The sequence below is a fragment of the Trichogramma pretiosum genome, unplaced genomic scaffold (assembly GCF_000599845.2).
Source record: "Trichogramma pretiosum strain Unisexual culture from Peru unplaced genomic scaffold, Tpre_2.0 scaffold16, whole genome shotgun sequence".
In the NCBI taxonomy this organism is placed as follows: domain Eukaryota; kingdom Metazoa; phylum Arthropoda; class Insecta; order Hymenoptera; family Trichogrammatidae; genus Trichogramma; species Trichogramma pretiosum.
In genome coordinates, this window is record NW_019641647.1 from 1,239,555 (window position 1) to 1,257,149 (window position 17,595).

General features: G+C 28.6%; 3 protein-coding genes across 5 annotated transcripts; all 3 read left to right on the forward strand.

Moving 5' to 3' along the window:
• Positions 1-538: 538 nt before the first annotated feature.
• On the forward strand, positions 539-6,225 carry LOC106659330 (elongation of very long chain fatty acids protein AAEL008004-like). Of its 3 annotated transcripts, none has more exons than XM_014381826.2 (5): positions 539-1,071; positions 3,160-3,231; positions 3,305-3,576; positions 3,647-3,982; positions 4,256-6,225. In XM_014381826.2, the coding sequence occupies exons 2-5, from the start codon at positions 3,183-3,185 to the stop codon at positions 4,487-4,489; spliced, it is 891 nt and encodes a 296-aa protein (XP_014237312.1). In that variant the 5' UTR covers positions 539-1,071; positions 3,160-3,182; the 3' UTR covers positions 4,490-6,225. The 3 variants fall into 3 exon arrangements, with proteins under 3 accessions (XP_014237312.1, XP_023315590.1, XP_023315589.1); XM_023459822.1 differs by lacking the exon at positions 539-1,071 and adding an exon at positions 1,369-1,849; XM_023459821.1 differs by lacking the exon at positions 539-1,071 and having other exon boundaries at positions 3,033-3,231.
• Positions 6,226-8,293: 2,068 nt separating this feature from the next.
• Positions 8,294-12,145, forward strand: LOC106659331 (elongation of very long chain fatty acids protein 7-like). The gene is made up of 5 exons (XM_014381828.2): positions 8,294-8,747; positions 10,281-10,471; positions 10,542-10,622; positions 10,911-11,094; positions 11,183-12,145. Exons 1-5 carry the CDS (start codon positions 8,687-8,689, stop codon positions 11,515-11,517), a joined length of 852 nt encoding a protein of 283 aa, XP_014237314.1. The 5' UTR covers positions 8,294-8,686; the 3' UTR covers positions 11,518-12,145.
• Position 12,146: 1 nt separating this feature from the next.
• LOC106659332 (elongation of very long chain fatty acids protein AAEL008004) lies at positions 12,147-17,347 on the forward strand. Its single transcript, XM_014381829.1, has 7 exons — positions 12,147-13,584; positions 13,965-14,042; positions 14,952-15,142; positions 15,264-15,350; positions 15,770-15,826; positions 15,899-16,141; positions 16,684-17,347. The coding sequence occupies exons 2-7, from the start codon at positions 13,982-13,984 to the stop codon at positions 16,843-16,845; spliced, it is 801 nt and encodes a 266-aa protein (XP_014237315.1). The 5' UTR covers positions 12,147-13,584; positions 13,965-13,981; the 3' UTR covers positions 16,846-17,347.
• Positions 17,348-17,595: the final 248 nt, after the last annotated feature.

Genomic DNA, 17,595 nt, shown 5'->3' on the forward strand with positions numbered 1-17,595 from the left:
GTCAAAAACAATTTAAATTACGACTAGAAAGATGCGAAAAATGAATGGTTTACTGGCTTAAAATTCATGAAAAGCAAGGACATTAGCCGTGATTAAAAATGATCTTGCATTTGCGTGCAATGGAAAAAATTAAGAAAGAATAATCATACAGAGAAAAGAGAAGGAGGGCTCACAGACAAAAATGAAAGATGAAAAAATCTAAAACTTTCCTCTGCTAAACCGGTTCTAAATGCAAGGTACTCAATTTTAAACTACTAATGGAAAGAACCACAAATTTTGAAGAAATTATTATAATTTATATGGGTACAAAATAACCATGTGGTTCTAAACAGGTAGGTAAAAAAATCTTCGAAAGCGTCATGAAAAAGATTCGAACGTAGGCATGACTCTTGAATAATTTTAATTTCTGAAATGTATACTATACAGTGGTTGTTAGCAGAAGACACGCTCCTCGCGCACTTGAAAGATGACAGGATATGCGAAAGTATTCGTGTAAAAGGATTATAAAAAATAGGATCCTTCATTCGACCTTTGCAAACAAAGAAAGACACAAGAATGAAAGTCTTATAGTAAAATCTCATGCTTAGCGTATAGCAATTACAACCCCCTCTCATTTTTCGCGCGCTGGGGCTTATCACCTTCGAATTCGTTAAAATCGGCATGAAAACCAGTGCCACGAACAGTCGGTTATATGCAGGCACACACGATTCGCTCTTACTCGATCGAGAAAAGAAAACAATTGTGTGATTTATATATTTTTGAATCAGTGCATACAACAACATACCTGAAGTATTATAATAAATATAATAAGATTCCGTACAACTCAAGGCTGGTGGGGCAAAACGTATGCGCCTGCAGCAATTCCTGCTGCAAGTCGTTAGTTTTCTTTCTACAACCTGCCACCGCCAGTCAGTGGTCCAGTGTTCAAGTGGTTGGACGCCTCGAAGAAGTGTGCCTCGAAGAAGAAGGTGATCGGTAAAAAGAAAAAGTCATACTTTTGCTGCATCGAACGCTTCTTTGCAAACCCTTGGGAGGTGGGAGGGTTGACAGTGAAAATTGACAAACTCTCAGGTCAGTAGTGTGCGTCTCGCTTTTAATTTGTATTACTCTTAGAATTATACAGATAATTATTTTATCGAGGGTTAACAACCTGATTAAACTTGTTGATTTTTATCGTATGACAATGAAAATACAATTGTAACAGGAAATTTTAAACTACTGCGTATTCAAGCGTTGAATTTTTCGCGATTTTCCACTTCAAAGTTCATTGCAATGCATCCGGTGAATATATTTTTTTCTGTAACTCAATTCTACTAAAATTATTTTTATACCTTTTACAATTAGAGTAATTAGAGTAAACTTTAAAAAAGACGGAAGAATATTTTGGAAAACTTTTATCTTTAAATGCAAATTTTTTTTTATTACTAATTATAATACAAAGGGATTTGTAATAAATGCCGTAATCACAATGAAAAAATTATGAACTCATGTGCAGCTGCAGATTACTATGATAACCATGAAACTAAAATAATCGAAAGAATAATGATCGCGAAAGACCGGTTTAATTGTTTGCTACAAAAAACAATTAAATTGCAATCTGATTACTTCACATCTGATCCAAAAGTTTCCAAGGGTTTAATTTTTTTGATTTTTAGTACTTTTTTTATTCACCCTTTGATCAAATCCAACTGTTTAGTTATAATAGACTTAAATACTTCATCTATCAATGGGAGGAAAAAAGCTTTTTTTAATCATTTATTTTTGCGAAGAATAAAACCTTGGAGCTTCTTTTCACGGACATCTAAGGACATGAATTGTTTATTGAATGATACTCCACACATTGCATAAGGTCAGAATATAAAAGGGAACACTTGTCTAGAAATGTTCAATTACTCAAGGAATACGTGGGAATATTCTGCATCTAAGCTATTGTAATCATTGAATACGTTTGCGTGCACAACTCCAACACTGCTGAAACGCAGATGGTTTTTGCTTAAAAAATTGTTAAAATGCATTTTTCAATTGAATTATTCGATAAATCGAGTTTCAATACGATACATTTAAAAAATATTAAAATATTAATTCTAACATTAAACTTGTTAAATTCGATTATTAAACAATTTAAAATTCGATTATTAAACTCTTTAAATGGTCATTTATCATCTACATTTACTACTACATTTTATTTAACTTACTGCAATAATCACTTTCCAGAAGATTTTAACAATACTGATGTTTTCACTGTTTTCAAAACAGCTTATAACATTTGAATGACGAGTACGAGAAAAGTAATACGGTCGATGTCAAATAAGTAATAATGCGCTATATGTTAAAGGCATTAATTTGCAAAGGATGTATTAAATGATAGCCTAACATTAAGAGTCTTTTGAACAAAAGAACGCTACTTTGAACGATGTATTGAATTGCGTTCTTTTGTAATATAAGAAATTTATTATAAACTAAATTTTTAAGTGTCAATTTATTAATGCAGTGATTGATATTCTGCGAATTTTCAAAAACTATAAAATAAATAATATTTAAGCAGAAAAAAATTATTTTATTTTTAATAGTTCACTAAATTCAATAAATGCCGATAATTATAATGTAGTGTAATTTATAATTGCTGCCGAATAGTAGTAACAATTTTATAAAGAAATCGATGCGTCTTAGCAAACAAAAATAAATTTAAGATATTTCTCAGAGAAAAGTGTGAGAAATGAAATTATTAAATAGAATTAAAACTGAACAATTTTTCGTAAAAAAAATGTATCCCACACTCCGAGTGTTAGAGTAAGAGTAGTCGAGCCAGTGGTTGCAATCTTGGATAATACTCTTGCATTACAAACTCGTTCACCTTGAGGCGCTCTTGAACTGCTACGTAAATACGACGAACATGTTGATGTTTGTGTACAATCAACCGAAAGTTCAACAAATATTTCATTTAATAAAAACCTGATAGCGTTACATTATTTATATATATTAAATAATAAAATAATAAAATGACAATAATTACTGCAATACAATGAAACATAATTTTAGTTTTTCTATTTCAATCGAAAATTAAAAACGAATAATGCTTGAAAAATAACCTTAATTTAATTAGTAGAATGTCAATTACAAATTTTATGTAAAATAGTTTAAAGACTGTATTGATTTCAGGTTGTCTATATTAAATTTTCAAAATGTCTTTCATCTTGGATAAATACAACGATATAATCTGGAAACGATATGGTAAATATTTTTATCGTTAAAAAATCTATTATTGGTACCTCTTCATCATATAAATTATTATTGTCCGTTTCAGATCCACGCACAAGTGACTGGTTTCTGGTATCAGCTCCTGGTCCATTGCTAGCAATCGTCGCATTTTATGTTTACTTCAGTACTTCTTTAGGGCCAAGGTTGATGAAGGATAGGCAACCTTTTACGCTTCGGAAAACACTTATTGTTTACAATTTTATTCAAGTCATTCTTAGTATATATCTCGTTTACGAGGGACTGATGGCAGGATGGCTGAATGATTACAGTTTTAAGTGCCAACCTGTTGATTATTCTGATAATCCGAAAGCTATGAGAGTGAGATTTTTATTACAACCCATTTTTCTTTGTACAAAAATAGATTTCAAAAATATTTTTTAATTTTTAGATGGCCAAAGGTGTATATTTATATTTTGCTTGTAAGCTAATTGAACTTTTAGACACGGTATTCTTTGTGCTGCGTAAAAAGCAGCGTCAAATTTCGTTCCTTCACGTGTATCACCATGCTATGATGCCCGTTTGTGCATGGATAGGAGTTCGCTATGTTCCTGGTGGTCACCCCACTCTCTTAGGTGTCATTAATTCATTCATCCATGTCCTCATGTATGCATATTACATGTTATCAGCTTTTGGACCTGAAATGCAAAAGTATTTGTGGTGGAAAAGACACTTAACGTCTCTTCAATTGGTCCAGTTTAGCATCATTTTGGTACACAATTTACAGGTAAATATCATCAGTTTCCAAGGAAATATCGAAGATAGATTAAAAATAAACAATTTAAAAATATTTTATGAGATTTCTACTAAATATTTTTCTTAATTGGTATGTAAATACTCAAGTATGAATAAAATAAAGGCATTTACATAACTTTTAAGAAAAATATTCAAAAGAAATTTCAGAAAATGTTTTTAAAAATTTGGATTTTTACTCAACTTTTTAATTCTATTTTATTTTCATTAAAAAATTAGCTGCTATTATGAAAACAATTCATTTCAGATACTATTCACGGACTGTAATTTCCCGAAATTTTTAGCCTTTTTACTCTGTATAAATGCAGGCTTATTCATTTATCTTTTTGGATCATTTTATGTTAAAAACTACATTAAAGATAAAAACCAAGATAAGATGAAAAAAGATGATGAAAAATTAAACTGTGGAACATCAAATAGCAGTTCTAAATCTAATGGACATTCCAATGGATATGACAAAAGTAGGACGAAAATGGATTAAAAAATAGATAGATCATCACACCATTTCAGTAGTATTCGTCGATCTTCCAACTATTTGTTTAAGATTATTAGCATCGTATGAATTTTAATGAAGACCATCCAATTTATTGTTCAAAATGAACTATTTTATGAAATTACAAAAAGATTGAAATGACATGATTCTCTTCAAGTACAAAAATATGGAGTAGAAGAAACTGTTTATATTACCGGTATAGTTTCAATTGAATTAAAATATGGTTAAAGGCTTATAGGCGGCTCAAAAAATCATTCCATTGCATTTTTTAAAATTACAAAGCTTTGATTATTAAATTTTTTTATTTTGTGCGTTTTTTGATATTTTGACATTTTTGAAAATTGCATTCACCTGTCTTAATATTCAGAGCAAACCAATTGAGTTACCTTAGCTTGGTGGTGTACATCTCTTCAAAACATTAATGGTTACGCTCACAACCTCAAGTATGTTTTTTATGACGTGAACGTATTCATCGAAGGTGACCTAAAGAAGTGTATATTACCCGGCGCTGTAGCTCAATGAGTTCACTTTGAATATAAATCAAAATCTTGGAATTTTTAAAAATTTAACGGAAAAGAGAAGAAACATCCTATCGACAATTTGAATAAAAATGTTTTCGATTTCAAACCTCCTACAAGCCTTCAACCCTACCGGTAGATATATTGGTAATAGTTTGTAATATAACTTTTCTATCTAAAGCTTACAAAAAATATCAGTTCATACGAACTTTGCATTACCGTACAGTAGTAATGCGAGTGGTTAGTGAAGAGCAGCGCCATCTCACGCGGCCTTTATGTATGGTTTGCTTATCGTAACAGATTTACACTGTCGCTTATAGAAAACTTAATTGGTTTGAAAAATATTGACTATAGATAATACTTACTAGTATGAGGGTAGAAATGAAAGTCAACAAACTATATCATACAATAATTTACTTAAAAAAAAGTTGGTGTAAGTAGTTAACAAGTTCCAAAATTTTCCCATAAACAACAATGTAAATCTGTTAGGATATAACAGGTCGCGTAAGATGGCACTGCTCCAACCCGTGGCGCTCACATTACTTTCCAATGGTTAACTGTTTCTTCGTTTAAGAATGTAATACAGTAACAGAGATGAGTCGCATCATAGATATTAAACAATACTTATACATTATTAAGCGAGCATAAGTATTTGAAGTACAAAGAAAATGGCAAAATAACTATAGTAATTAAACAAAAGTGAGATGTAAATTCAAATTTTTGCCGAAAAATATTTTCATTAATATATTTATATTAATTATGAATTAACTTAATTATGAATTAACTAGAAAAAGCAAAAACTAATTTAAAAAAAATAAATAAAATAGCTGAAAACTTATGATGAATACCAACTAAAAATTAAACGTTTGCTAAATGATCTAGTTGATCGTTTTTGATTAATCTTCAAGTATATTTAAAATCTTATATACTTATTTCTCTTGGGTGCTGTGCACCTTGATTTTCTATTTTAAATTAAAAACGGAAACTTAATGTTGGATGAAAATGATCAACTTTATCGTTCATGATTCCCAACTGTCTATATTTATGTTCATCTTTCGATCATTAAACACAAATAAATAAACATATTTTAGAAGTTTCACTTTGACTTTTGATGTATATTTTAATGTCTTTAAATGTAATTATGTAATTATTGTACGTATCTATCATAAATATCTTGATAGTTTTATTACGCCTGGAATTTTTTAAAATAAAATGGTACTGTAATAAATAAGTTTTTGTTAACTCATTTATGCAATAATAAATAAAGGTATTAATTGACATTTTCCTCATTTATCTTATTTATGATCCATGTTTGCAATAAATAGGTCATCATTAAATCAAATGGATTTTCGAATTAGACTCATAAGAAAATAAGTTATAAAATGTTACCTACTTCAAAATGTGATTACGTAGCGCGCATATTGTTAACCGTATCTTACACAAAAACTATTTTAATGCGTCGCGCATATTCACTAACATTCATGTTGGCTCATGACTTGGGGTCAATTATATGACCTTAGTCAAATCAGATTTCCGCTCCAAGTACTAATATAACTTGTGCTGACGTGCTGGCCAAAGCTTAGCAGTACAATTATCATAATTTTGTCCCTTAAAAAGCCTATTGTGGCTCTGCTATTTTTAAAAACTGCAAAAATATTTTGACATTGATCAACACAATGTGACAGGAGTATAAGTACACTGATAAAAACTAATATTCGACTTGAAATGTCTTCGTATTGAGTAAAACTGTTAAAAATTAAAAAACCATACAAACTTTTGATAAAAAAAAATAATTCTGAACATTGATAAACTATTAGTTTTTATTTTTTTGATACAAAATAAAATTGGAACTTTGATACACATTATAATTTCATCTATGAAGATTGAAAATGTATTTGAATCGAATTGTACTTGAAAAATACTTCTTTTTATTAAATGTTTTTTAATAAATAAAAACGTCGAATGATTACTTATAAATAAGTTTTCATGATGATAGGATAAGTCAATTTCAGAGTTTAAACTCAAATTAGTTCGCAAGATGTAAATAAACCTTATTTTAACGTCAGTTCCGTATCTCGGCTCATTTGAAAAGCAAATGTATTTATTTTTTCTTTAGCTAGCTAATATGAATAGGATGAATTCTCAAATCTTCTGAAATTTTGGTCAAATTATCTAAAATTCTTTTGTTCTCTAAATTTCACACGCAAAAATCATGCGAACATACACATTTGTAATTTAGTAGATAAAAAATAAAAAGTTTAAAAGTAAAAGATTGACGTACAACAACATCAAAATATGTTAACTACGTAATGGAATAAAAGTCATTGGCCGTATTATCACCTTATTTAACTGAGAAAGCAGAATCAAAAAATCAAAAGTTCCTTGAACTCTATTCCATTTGTGATTGTGTTATCGAATTAGCATATCATTAAATGAGACAAAATTCATTGATATATAGAAGTGACTTTCAATTTTTATGTACTTAATCTTGTTAATGTCATTATTTTACCTTCCGGGTTAAATTTTGACAATACAATTTTTTTGCCGTCTGTCCGGTCGAAAATGTCTAATAACAAATACCAATAAATTCAATTTTTATTAATATTGACAAACGGAATTATTAAAAAAGAAATTAAAAAATATATCGTCAAAATGGGTTTATAGATTTTGTACATACTTTTCACGGACTCTTGATTCAACGTAAGATCAGTTCTAACTAATAAAAACGTATGATTAATTCTTTTTCGTAAATAAAACTTTACAGGGTGTTGAGTACTTACTTATCGACTAAAATGTTATTATATTGTTGTTAACTCTCAAAAGTCATAGTTGTTCTTTCAAAAGTTTTACTGTTTAAAACTAAGAGCACGTAATAATAAATCGCTAATGTTACAGAGAAGGTTACTCATTAACTATATTCTAATAATTAAAAGATTTATTGAGTACGATCATCACTCACATATTGTTCTCACTAGTTTGAAGTTGAAGGAAGATAAGCGAATAAAATAATTTTTCAAACTCATAAATTGTACGAGTAACAAACTAAATATTGGCATCAAGTTAAGAAAAAAATCAATTGTTTTACATAACGGCGAAGCTACACGTATGCGGAACGGTGAATACAAAGAAAGTGGGGGGATTTGATTTTTCGTTTTCCATTAACAATCGACCAATCCGCGCTTATGGTTTTTTACCCCTCTCATTGTACCCAACAACTTACATTACCAAAGCTTTAAAAGCTGAACGAATAGAAATAATCGATCTCGCGCGACGTTTGAATGCTTCGTGTTAAAGACGCAAATTCTTAAGTCAGTACAATAAAGTTCCGATTCAGTGTATAAAAGAGTGATGTTTCGGAATTTTAATACAATGACCAGACTAGCCTAATGGAAAATGAACGAATAGCATCAGTTCTCAACAGTTCTCCACGGTGGTTGGGAGGGTCAGAGAACAGTTTTAGTTTTGTATTTGAATTTAGTTTACATTAAGTGTGATTTAGATCTATAATTACGAAAAAATAGTCTAGCAGCAGTAGTCCTGCTAATACTTTTCATTTAATTTCCATTATTTTTATTTTTTTTTTATCAAAAAGGAGATATTTGCAGGTGACTTGAACGTTGTATGTGAAATTAGTGAGTGTGAAGAGATTTAATCCACAAAATAAATCATGGCATTAATAATAAGGAGCCTCATCGATGGCTACAGATACATAAATGACGAAATATCTGGTAAGTTAACTTTTTCAGCTCAATCATAATTTGAAGTAAATTAAAAACATCAAATCCAAAATTTACATGATAATTAAAGTGAATATTAATTCTATTACTATTAGCCTATTTATATTAACTAGTTTACTATAAAGATATTATTATTCTCATATTTTAAAATTTGTAAAACTTTTTACTCAATTCATACATATTGTATTCTACTAACCTTATTCAGCGCACTTCACGAGACAAAAAATTTTAATAATGATAGATTTACAATACATTGTGTGAAATTACCATTAATCTGTGACTTTTGAAATGCTTTAAAAAAATGATTTTTAATCTTTGAATGACTTAAGAATAATTTATTTTAAAACTTGACACAAATGTATAAATAGTGATTCCCATAATCTAACTCATAATATTTTACATATGTATATCTTTAATTGATGTCGTTTATTGATTTGTGCTTATCTTAAAAAAAATTAAATCATACTAAAATAGGATACTCGAACCAGTGAATGACCACTTTTGGATGTGTATTAATTATACTTTTTCCTCGTTATATGATTATCGGACATGGATAACAGCATGCGCCGTTCTCTAAAAAATTGAATAACGTCCATACAAATATATTTTTAATTGTTTTTCATGGCATATTTTCCAAAATGGTCATTCACTGGTACCCGATCATTGATTTCACTGATTATTTAATTAAGTTTAAAACGTAAATGTAAAATCAATTTTAGAATTCTCCGCCCGTTCCACAACTAACTTCAAAACTTACGCTAAAAGCCAATGAAAATTTCAAAAAAGTCCCAGTATCTACGCACAACTACTCTGTAAAAGAAGATAATGTGGAAAATTAATGAAAATTATACCTTCCAAATTATTTGAATCATGCAAAAAGTAAAACGAATGGAAATTTTTTAAAAATTCGTGGAAGTAGCCAAGCGTCATTTGATGAAAAAATATTATGCAATTTTGGAATCATCGGAGTTTCCAATGAAATTCAATTGCATGGCGTATTCTTACTCGCTGTATTAAATGCTTGCACATAAATTATCGTTATCTTGAAGTTCATTCACAATTGCGTAATGTTTTATCAATTTTAAATAATTTTTTACCTCGTCACACGTTCGATTTTGTCTATAAACTTGATAAGTTTAATGGGGGAATTTGATTCATCAACAATTAAATGATTAATAATTCGAGGCTATTTTACATTTAGGTATCGTAATTTTATAGAATTGAACTTTGAAAAGTAAGGACTAAAAGAAATCCATTAATGAAAACAATAAATAGCATCTCACGTTACTTAGCGGAAAATATATGTGACTAAAATTGTATTCACATAAAATCAAAATTTTTTTCGTGGCACGGAAAAAAGTCTTATTACAAGCATTCTCAAGCGGTAATGTGATATGCATTTACAAATTTCATGTTCTACGAAATCGTTTCTTTTAAATCAAAAAATGGAATGGATGGAATGGGATTTCAACGAACAATTAATGATTATAATAATAATTACAATGGAAAATATTTTCATTTTAGATCCGAGATCAAGGGATTGGTTTTTGATCGGGACACCATGGCCTGGCCTGGCACTTTTAGGATTTTATTTGCATTTCACCTACAGACTTGGACCAAGCATAATGGCAAATAGGCCACCTATGAAACTAGATCGAATAATGCAAGTGTATGACGTTATACAAATAATATTAAGTAGTTATCTATTCTATAAGGTAAAATGTGTAAATGATATTCTTTTTTAACAAAATTTATTGTTACTATAATACCCTTATATTTCTACAGGCACTAGTATTGGGTTGGATGAATGATTACAGTTTTACTTGTGAGCCGGTCGATTACTCATTCAGTCCAAAAGCTATTGAGGTATTAATTCTATCTTTTCAGAACGATATTATATCCAAAAATTTTTTTAATTTTTGCATCGCATTCTCTGCTAATATTGAATTCATTTTTTATTTAATTACAATTTTATGTTGAAAAAACTCATGTGAACCAATTATAAAATCTATGTTACCCTTGAGTTTTCGTCGACAATTAACACATCTTTTCATAGACGATCTCGAATTTATTATTTAATAATTTAACTTATAATTTTTATTGTACTTGACATATTTTATGCCAAAAAGAATATTACAAAGAGTGATTTTTTAGATTGCAAGGACAGTCCATTTGTATTTTATTGTGAAGATTATCGATCTCCTTGATACAGTCTTTTTTGTGTTACGGAAAAAAGATAAACAAATATCATTCCTCCACGTTTATCATCACGCAGGAATGGTAATGGGCAGTTGGGGAGGGGTCAAGTACCTCGCCGGAGGTCACGCGACATTTTTAGGTAAAAATATAATCGTTCAATCTTGCCGATCTTATTCGATAGTATGTAATGTTTGAAAACTATCAAAAACTATTATTTTTTTTTACAGGTCTAGTGAATTCATTCGTTCACATTATTATGTACACGCATTACCTCATAATGTCATTGAAAATTGCAAAACCTTGGTGGAAAAAGTATATAACACAGCTTCAATTGTTTCAATTCATTCTGCTGCTCATTCATTTTTCACAATTACTTTGGACCAAGGATTGTGGTTTTCCACGTTGGCCAGCAGCTGTCTTCATACCTCAGAATCTATTTATGATAGTACTCTTTGGAGACTTTTATTATCAAACTTACGTTAAGAAGAAGCCAAAGAAATCTGCGAACGAAAATGGACAAGCTAATAACGAGGCATCTAATGGCAAACCGAAGTCTCAATAATAGTCTACAATTAATGCACAAATTTACCGAAAATTTAATTTGTATAGATTCATCATGTTAAACTTTCTCATTTGAAGTTATCAATCGAATAATTAAAATTTTCATAGGAATCTGCTAAATGAGATATATTTCATTTTTTTCCAGAAGTTTATTTAGAATCATTTTAAATAATTTTTTCGAAGCATTAATTATGATTAATTTTATTTAATAGCTTATATACTAAAAATTCATAGCTCATTAAATTATCGATTCAAAAGATTTCTTTTTAAGTGCAACTTATAAAGCTAGTATATTATTAAACTGCTAGATTATTCTAATAATTTATTTATTCGAATCCAAAAATCGTACGTTCAAAAATTAAAATAAATATGCAAAAAGTTATCCACAGTTACAGTTATATTGCATTAGGTCAGTAGCATAGATTTACATTCACCGCGTATACATTTTTTCGATGAATATTTATTCTGGTTTCGACACATTCGAAATCATACGGGATTGTTGCGATCTTCATTTGTATGATAGTTTAAGATGTATTTTGCATTTCAGCACACTTGTGTAATTTTTTTTTTTAAATTTTAATTAACATTCAATACATGCTCTTAAATTTTAAATTGACTATGCAAGATATAAATTTTAAAAATTTGTGAAACTTATATACACGAATTACTTTATAACAAAAAAAAATCAACTGCTAAATTATTTGAAAACAGAGGAGCATATTTATGAGTGTAACAGTATAAAACGAGTCAAACAAAGATATATTCAAGGTGCAGAAAGTGTGAAGCTTTAAACGAAGTTTTACCAGCAAATCATTCGTCAATAGCTCTTTTTTAATTGTTTCTAGATGTATGCCGTATAAAAATAATTGTTTGATTGTTGAATGTTTGATTTCTGTAATTTAGTTCAATAGTAATATAATTAAATAAGTCCATGATTTTGAGTGCAATTCTTTCAAATATTTGTATCGATTAATGATAGATTGTATATTAATGAAGTTCAATACATATAGTTAATGATTTCAAAATTTTGTCTGACTACTTTCTTCGTGGTTCAACTGAATCTATAAATACAGTTTCATACGAAAGGTGATATAATGAAGTTATTTTTAACATACCATATTACATGATATTTGTCAATTAATTTAACTTTCTTTAAAGCTTATCTAAAGTTCCAAAATTCTGAAATTCACCTTTATCGCAATTTCTTCGTTTCCCGTTATGCTTTACTTCATGTAGGCATGTATATCCTAAATTTTAATAAAAATTTTTCGATGAACTAATTTCAGCTTCTCTTTTAAGAAAAGAATTTATCCAAATGCAATAAATATTGCATGTTTTCAATAGTATTTATTCAAAAAACTTATTTAAATAAAATTAAAGTTATTTAACTTTTTAAATAAAAATATTATATTGATTGAAAAAAAGGATAAGAGTTGCATATTTCATCGATAATTGGAAGATATACGAAGCTCATAATAAAATTTAAACAGCAAGTTTTTATAAGAAAAAATTTATCGTAAATTTCTTGATACATTATTTGAGCGATAATGATAATAATTGATATTGCAAAACGGAAACATTCTAAAATAATAGGAGATCAATTATTGCACATTAAATTTATATCAGGAAAAACGATACTTTATACACATCTTAATTTTCTAAATAAATTGTGAAGCTTAAATTGTTCAATTTTTCAAAATATTTTCACATACTTTACTATACTCTTTATAAAAAAAAAAAAATTACTAAGTGGTCATTGAGGTATAATAACTGTAACGCGAGCGTATGAAGTATTACAGCGGTGGAGGCATACTAGAGTGCTTCCCACTCCTATCGTTTTGTTCCCCGGAAAACAGCAATGCTTGGTGGTAAAATGATGCGGTGAGCATTTATCGAAACACCTGTGAAGCTTTTTCACTTGATGCTGGCTGAAGGAACAGTCAGTTTTTCGAGTGCCTCGGTCACAGTCATCCAGGATTCTCTTTGATTCATAGTGAGAAGTGGAAGAATAAACTTAAAGTTTATACTTGGCCTACTATTGTACGGCTTATTTCAATTTTTTCAAAATGTGAGTCAAATTATTTAATCATAATTCTTTTTATTATTGTCTGAAGTAACGTTATCTAGTAACTCTAATCCATTCTTAGAATTCTATAGGACCTAATTAATTTGTTTTTAAAAATTTTTTAACACATTTATTATTTTTAACATTTTGACTATTATTTCATTAATTTATAATTTTTATACTCCGTTTCAAGGATAAAACAAAAGTATACACATTTTATTTTCTTATCAATACTACATATAGAAGTACCACTTTCACAGGCTAATACGTTTAAACAATATTTTTTTCAAACCAAAAAATTCTAGTACTTTAATTTATCAATACAAAAATGAAAAAATAATTCCATTGGGTATATTTTAAATTTTATGAAATATTTTTTTCAGATTCTTACATTAAAACCATGACTTATTTGATGTCACTTTTTGTCAACAACTACCATGAAATATTGCAATCTAATAAAGGTAAGAATAATAATACTTGAAAACGTCGATTTTTTTATGTTAAAATATAAATAGAGCAACAGTGACTTTTTAATTAGTTTCATCACAAATACGATTTTTGGTATAAATTAAATGCAATCTAGTTTATTGTCTGATGTACATTTTCTCTATAATGCAATCTAATCGTCAGCTCAGTCTAAAAAGCTTGAATGTAAATTTAAATTCACACAGTTTTTTAACTATTAATTTATTCCCCTAATTTAATTTAAAGAACAACACTGTTAAAACTTCATTTAAACAAAGTTACTTATGAAAGTCTGGATTTATTTAGATTTACCATAATCGGATTCTGCATGTTGTGTTATTGTAAAAATATATTTATTATATATATGTTCCCATGGAAAAATATTTAAGCTTATTAAAAAGCTTAAGATTGCAAGATACTTATTTAAGTCGGTTCGATTGGATGATATGAAAAAATTTCTAAACCAAAAAATATTTCAAAATTTAGAAAGTTTTTCGGAATGTTTTTTGATGGAATTTTGGGAAACCAATATTCATTTTTATAATAAATGATTTAAGGTTTCCTTCTAATTTTACATGTATATTTTGTCACTGATCACATAGCACTCGTAAGTTTCTGTTTTGTATAAACGAAAAGGAATTCGCTTACTCAGTAAATCAAATTTTTATTGCACGATGTACACACATTTTTGCCTGCCTATGGTTACAAATTGAACTTGAAGTAATTTGAGAAAGTATAATGATTCATTCGCCATCAGTTTTAACTATAACACATCCGATCAAGGATCGATTCTGATCTTGCCGACTGTATTATAATTATTTATAATGAATAGTGAGGTTCTGATGATTGTCTGACTTGATGAACATGAAAAATATTCAGTTTTTAAGTATTGCTTGACTTTACAGATCCTATGGTCGACACTTGGCCATTGATGAGCTCACCAAAACCCGTTCTCCTAATACTTGCTGCTTATTTGACTTTTGTTTTAAAAATTGGACCATGGATTATGGAAAGGAGGCCAGCTTTTGAGCTCAAAACTGCTTTAATACTGTACAACGCTTTTCAAGTGCTGTTTAGCATCTGGCTCGTAACTCTGGTAAGAAAACCGCTTGCCCCTTGATTTTTTAGCCTCGTATGGTTTTACGACACCTGTACGCACATAAACGTTACTCGTATATCATATTCTCATATTATTGTTCTACTTTATTATGATGCAGACTCTCAACGTCAACTTGTTGGACCTTGTTTTTACCGATACCTGCAAAGCTGATAGCGCACCGGCCGATGGTGTTTTACAAAATACGGTTAGAGTGATGTTTTACTTTATTTTTTCTTAGTTGATTCCGACAAAGGAATTATTATGTAATCTGTTAATTAGATGAGAAAACAATCATTGATAAATACTTCACATTGAAACAGTTTTTTAATTTTTCATACTTCATGATCAGTTCAATTTCAAAAATTAAATCATCATAAAATTTTATGAATAATAAAAAATATTATCTACCTAATGAAAAAATATTAATAAAAAATTTATCAAATTAGAACTTCTTAAAGATTTAAAAAAAATAAATTTTGATACTTTTTTTAGATCACATAGATGGTTACTGATATTAAAATAATCCTATTGAAAATTCAAAGATAATATGAAATATTATTCAGTTATTCGAAAATATACATTTCTTCCTATTTGATCACAATTAAAGTTATCCTTTTTTTCCAGCTTTCAATCGGTGGATGGTGGTACTTTTTTTCAAAAATAACGGAACTGCTGGATACTGTAAGTTAATTGAAATGCTTTTTTGAATTTAATTAATTTTTTACGACATGTTTTTAATTATTATATTTTTAGGTATTTTTCATACTTCGTAAAAAATACAATCAAGTTTCCTTTCTTCATGTTTATCATCATACGATCACCGCTTTGTTCTCTTGGTGTTACCTGAAATTTTTGCCAGGTGAACAGGGCATCATAATCGGATTTTTGAATTCCTTCGTTCACATCGTCATGTATTCTTACTATTTAATCGCCGCCCTCGGACCCGAATACAAAAAATACTTGTGGTGGAAAAAATATATGACCTGGTTGCAATTGGTAAGACTCATACAAAAACATAAAAATAATTTTCTATATAGTGAGTGTCTATTCGGTGCACGTAGTATTCGTGAAAAGCATATTTAGTTATAAGATAATAATATCATAAATTTTTCGGACAGTGCAATGCATTTTTGAGAGTACTTTATGGCTGCCGAATTCATACTGCCGTCTATATAATTGAATTCCACTTATACATTTAAGTTATTGAAAATTGTTTTTACATCAGTGTCCCAAAAGTAGCTATTTTTCAACCACTGCATTTAACGGGAAATTGCTATTTTCGGGCCATGGAGTATGAAAATTATCATACCGACCTAGACTGGGGGAAAAAAAGATCCAGTGCACATAACTAGCGTATAAGGCGAAATTGAGAAATAACACGTGCTCCGGAATTTTTCTTTTTCTCCTGGTTACGGGCAGTAATATAGTTTTCTGATATTACTTCTTCTTCTGATACTTCTTCTTTTTCTGATATTACTTCTTCCGATATTAATTTCATTATAAGCTCACTTTTGTCAACAACTTTTCTAATTTTACAGATTCAATTTGGAATGATGCTCGTTTATCTTATGTACACATTGGTGTTTGACTGCAGAATGCCAAAAGCTCTCACCTACTTTTTTGTCACAAACGTGGTAATATTCATCTACTTGTTTAGCGATTTTTACATCAAGTCGTATAACAAACCAAAGAGGAAGTGAATGAAAATTATTGCATTTTTAAAAACTTCGATAAATTAAATTGTGTATATAGTTTTTTTGGGGTCCAATTGTTCATGAAGTGAAAATATTCACAAACTTTTTTATCTTTAAAGTAGATGTATGTTAATTGCCATATGAATATAATATTAGTTTTGTTACGATCCTCGAATCGATTAGTTTTTTAATAATTTTTGCAAAAAATTTACTTATAGTATCAAAAAAATTAAGATATATAAAAATAATTTTTATAATAAAAAGAATAAGATTTGAATTTGAGTTTTAATTAATATCATCATTGTCAACTACAATAATACTACAATTACGATTATACTCAAAGAAGTTTAGACATTCACAATTTTGCTTCCTCATGAGTAAATAAAATCCGGCCTATACTTAATACAAGATTATTATTGAGTTTCAAATGAAAAACCTTAATATTGCAATTGGAACTATATATTTTTTCATAGATTTATCTAAAGTATTGATCAAATAAATTAATAAATTCATATATAGATATAATTAAATTTTATTGTAAACATCTGTTAACCGAGTTTTAAATATATATAACTAAAAATATTTTATTAATTAAATTAATTACAATCTATCCGTCCATTCATTTTTTATTAGTTACGCTGCGTAAATTATTTTGTAATTACATTACAACACAAAAGTGATAACACTTAATATTTATAATATAAATAATTTTTACGGACCTATTGATGTATATTTATAACAAATTTACAATTTGCC